This window comes from Prunus persica, chromosome G4 (assembly GCF_000346465.2).
Source record: "Prunus persica cultivar Lovell chromosome G4, Prunus_persica_NCBIv2, whole genome shotgun sequence".
Taxonomy (NCBI): domain Eukaryota; kingdom Viridiplantae; phylum Streptophyta; class Magnoliopsida; order Rosales; family Rosaceae; genus Prunus; species Prunus persica.
The window spans coordinates 387,098-389,491 of NC_034012.1; the positions used below are offsets into that span (position 1 = coordinate 387,098).

The following is a 2,394-nucleotide window of genomic DNA, read 5'->3' on the forward strand; positions in this document are numbered from 1 at the left end:
CAGATAGAATCTCACTTAAGATATATATATATATATATATATATATATGACCCTCACTATAGAATGACTCAGTCCATTAACAAAACTATCGACCAATTTACAAAATTGTAGGCCCATTAACAAAATGAAACCAGCAGGCCTAGTAATGAAAATTGGAACGCTAAGTAGGCCCTTCAATCCAAAATATATAAATAAAGCCTCTTTTTCAAAGTTTCGAAAGGACGCTTGCTTACAATAAAACTAACAATTTCCATTTTACAGCAGCACCACCACTGGCACTGTCCCTTGCCCACAGCCATTTTGTTATCATTAACTTAAACAGACATTTCACATGACAGTTTGTCATGTCATACAAAAGCCTCTCAATCTATAGGATCTCCCAACATGAATTGGCATGATCATATATGTATAAAATCTACATGCTCCATACAAAAGTAATTCTTTTCTCTCTTTCCTTAAACCAAAATTCTACTCAACAGAGTAAAGTAGAACACACAATATTTTTGCACAAAACAATCCCCCACTGAGCTGGTCATTCCCCCTCCCCTCTCCCCAAGCTTTAAAAGTGAAAAAAGATTCAATAAACCATTAAAGAGCTCACTACTTATGTTCAACAGAGCTCATTATCTGTCCAGATCAGATAATCATGGAGCAAACAGTTAGTAGCACTGCCTGCTTAGTGTTTAGCTGTTTTTCCTTCACTTTCTTCTCCTACTCTATAACCCTCAGCAGTTTAGTAAAACCCTTTCTACACAAGTTTTCTTTCGCCTCTAACAAATTTCATAAACTATTCTCTCTAAGTAAAAGAACATTACTACAATTGTCAAAGTCTGACTGACTCATCTCCAGTGAATGTGATGTTTTCCTCATTACAAGTTATGTCCTCCTCATATGCCTCAATCACAAAAGCATATTAAGAACCAGACTCTTGTCGCTATAAGACTCCTAAGTCTAAAGATTTCAATTCCAATTTTACAATAATATCACCAATTCAAGCCTTTCATGAAAGAGCAAAGAATGTAAACGATCCTGCTCCTGAAATGGTATGCTCCATTTGCTGACCAACATGGAGAAGAGGGAAGGGAAGGGGAAAGGGGATGCCGGCCCCTAAAAGATCTTTTGTGCTTATATGACGGCTCAAAGGAAGTACATACCGGAGCATTTTAAATTGGCAATCCCATAAAAGGAAAACGACATGTTCAGCTTGACTGAATATAATGAAATCTCATATGCTTCTAACTAAATGAACCCACTATGACCGAGAGAGCTGCTGACTGCTAAGCTAACACTAATAGATAATGCAAAAAGAACCACCTCTTTAATCACAAATAAAATCAACTTGTTCAAATATTCGACTACTTTGTGTAGCATCACACAATGAGGAATTCAACAAGAGCATTTTATTATCAGTTGTATGACATTTTAACACTTAAAAATGACGGCCTTGACATCGAATAAAAAAACCACAAGTTTTAATCTCAGATAGCACATGAACAAATTCCCCACAAAAGGAACAATCTGATTATTAAAAATCCAAAACCCTAAAATTGAGGACATCGATTTCATTTCATTTCTTGTAACGGGCTACCTCATTGTCGTTGGGGAAAAAGCCCATGAGGCGTCCCGCCGAGTTCTGGTAAGCGTACATGAACCCGCCCATTAGCCCAATCAGACCTCCGGTGACCATAGACGGCCCTCTAATCCCTGGCTTAATCCCTATAAATTACAAAAATTAAAGAAGCATTAATCAAAATTACTGCGTTATTTGAAAAAGAAGAAAATCGGGAAATGAGAGTGAGAGTGAGACCGGAGAGGTAGCCTACGGTGACGGAGACGCCGGTGATGGTGGCGAAGCGAAAGTAATCGAGGGTGCTGAAGTTGCCGACGACTGTGGTGAATGGAGGGTTCCGATCTATGACCGGGTACTCGGGGTTCGTCGACGCAGTGATGTCTGTGTTCATCTTCTTCCCTGTTCAATTTCAGAAACGACGCCGTCCCCACCTCTGTCTGGTTCTGGTTTTGTTGAGCTCGGTTGGGTCTTCTCTTCTCTGTAGACTGAAGTCTGTAATGTAAAATGTACACCGGACACTGGACTCCAGAGAATTGATTAGATGATGAATTGAATATTGTTTGTGTTGCGTGGGTCTTTCTTCCTCAGTGTCCTTGGGCCATCTAAAATACTTTTGTTCCACGAAATGGGCCAACTTGGGTTTACCATGGATCGGTTTTGGGTACTCCATCTAGTCTATGTAGGCCCATAACATTACCTCCTCTCTAAAAGTAGTTGAGCGATATTTTTCGACACTCCAATTTTTGCATTATAAGTTGGTCAAAATAAAAGTGAGAGTCAGTAACTTTTCCATGTTAAGTTGGACATAATAAGCATACTTTTCA

General features: G+C 39.1%; 1 protein-coding gene across 1 annotated transcript; it reads right to left on the bottom strand.

Annotated features, from left to right (window-relative positions):
* On the bottom strand, positions 1,299-2,134 carry LOC18780324 (NADH-ubiquinone oxidoreductase 20.9 kDa subunit). Its single transcript, XM_007212222.2, has 2 exons — positions 1,808-2,134; positions 1,299-1,716 (listed from the first exon to the last, which is right to left on the bottom strand). The coding sequence occupies exons 1-2, from the start codon at positions 1,959-1,961 to the stop codon at positions 1,568-1,570; spliced, it is 303 nt and encodes a 100-aa protein (XP_007212284.1). The 5' UTR covers positions 1,962-2,134; the 3' UTR covers positions 1,299-1,567.

Excerpts from the sequence above, each read along its gene's own strand:
- LOC18780324 (XM_007212222.2), bottom strand. The coding sequence starts at position 1,961 with ATGAACACAGACATCACTGCGTCGACGAACCCCGAGTACCCGGTCATA. Across the intron at positions 1,717-1,807 it reads CACCGTAGGCTACCTCTCCG|GGATTAAGCCAGGGATTAGA; the intron begins GTCTCACTCTCA and ends TGTAATTTATAG.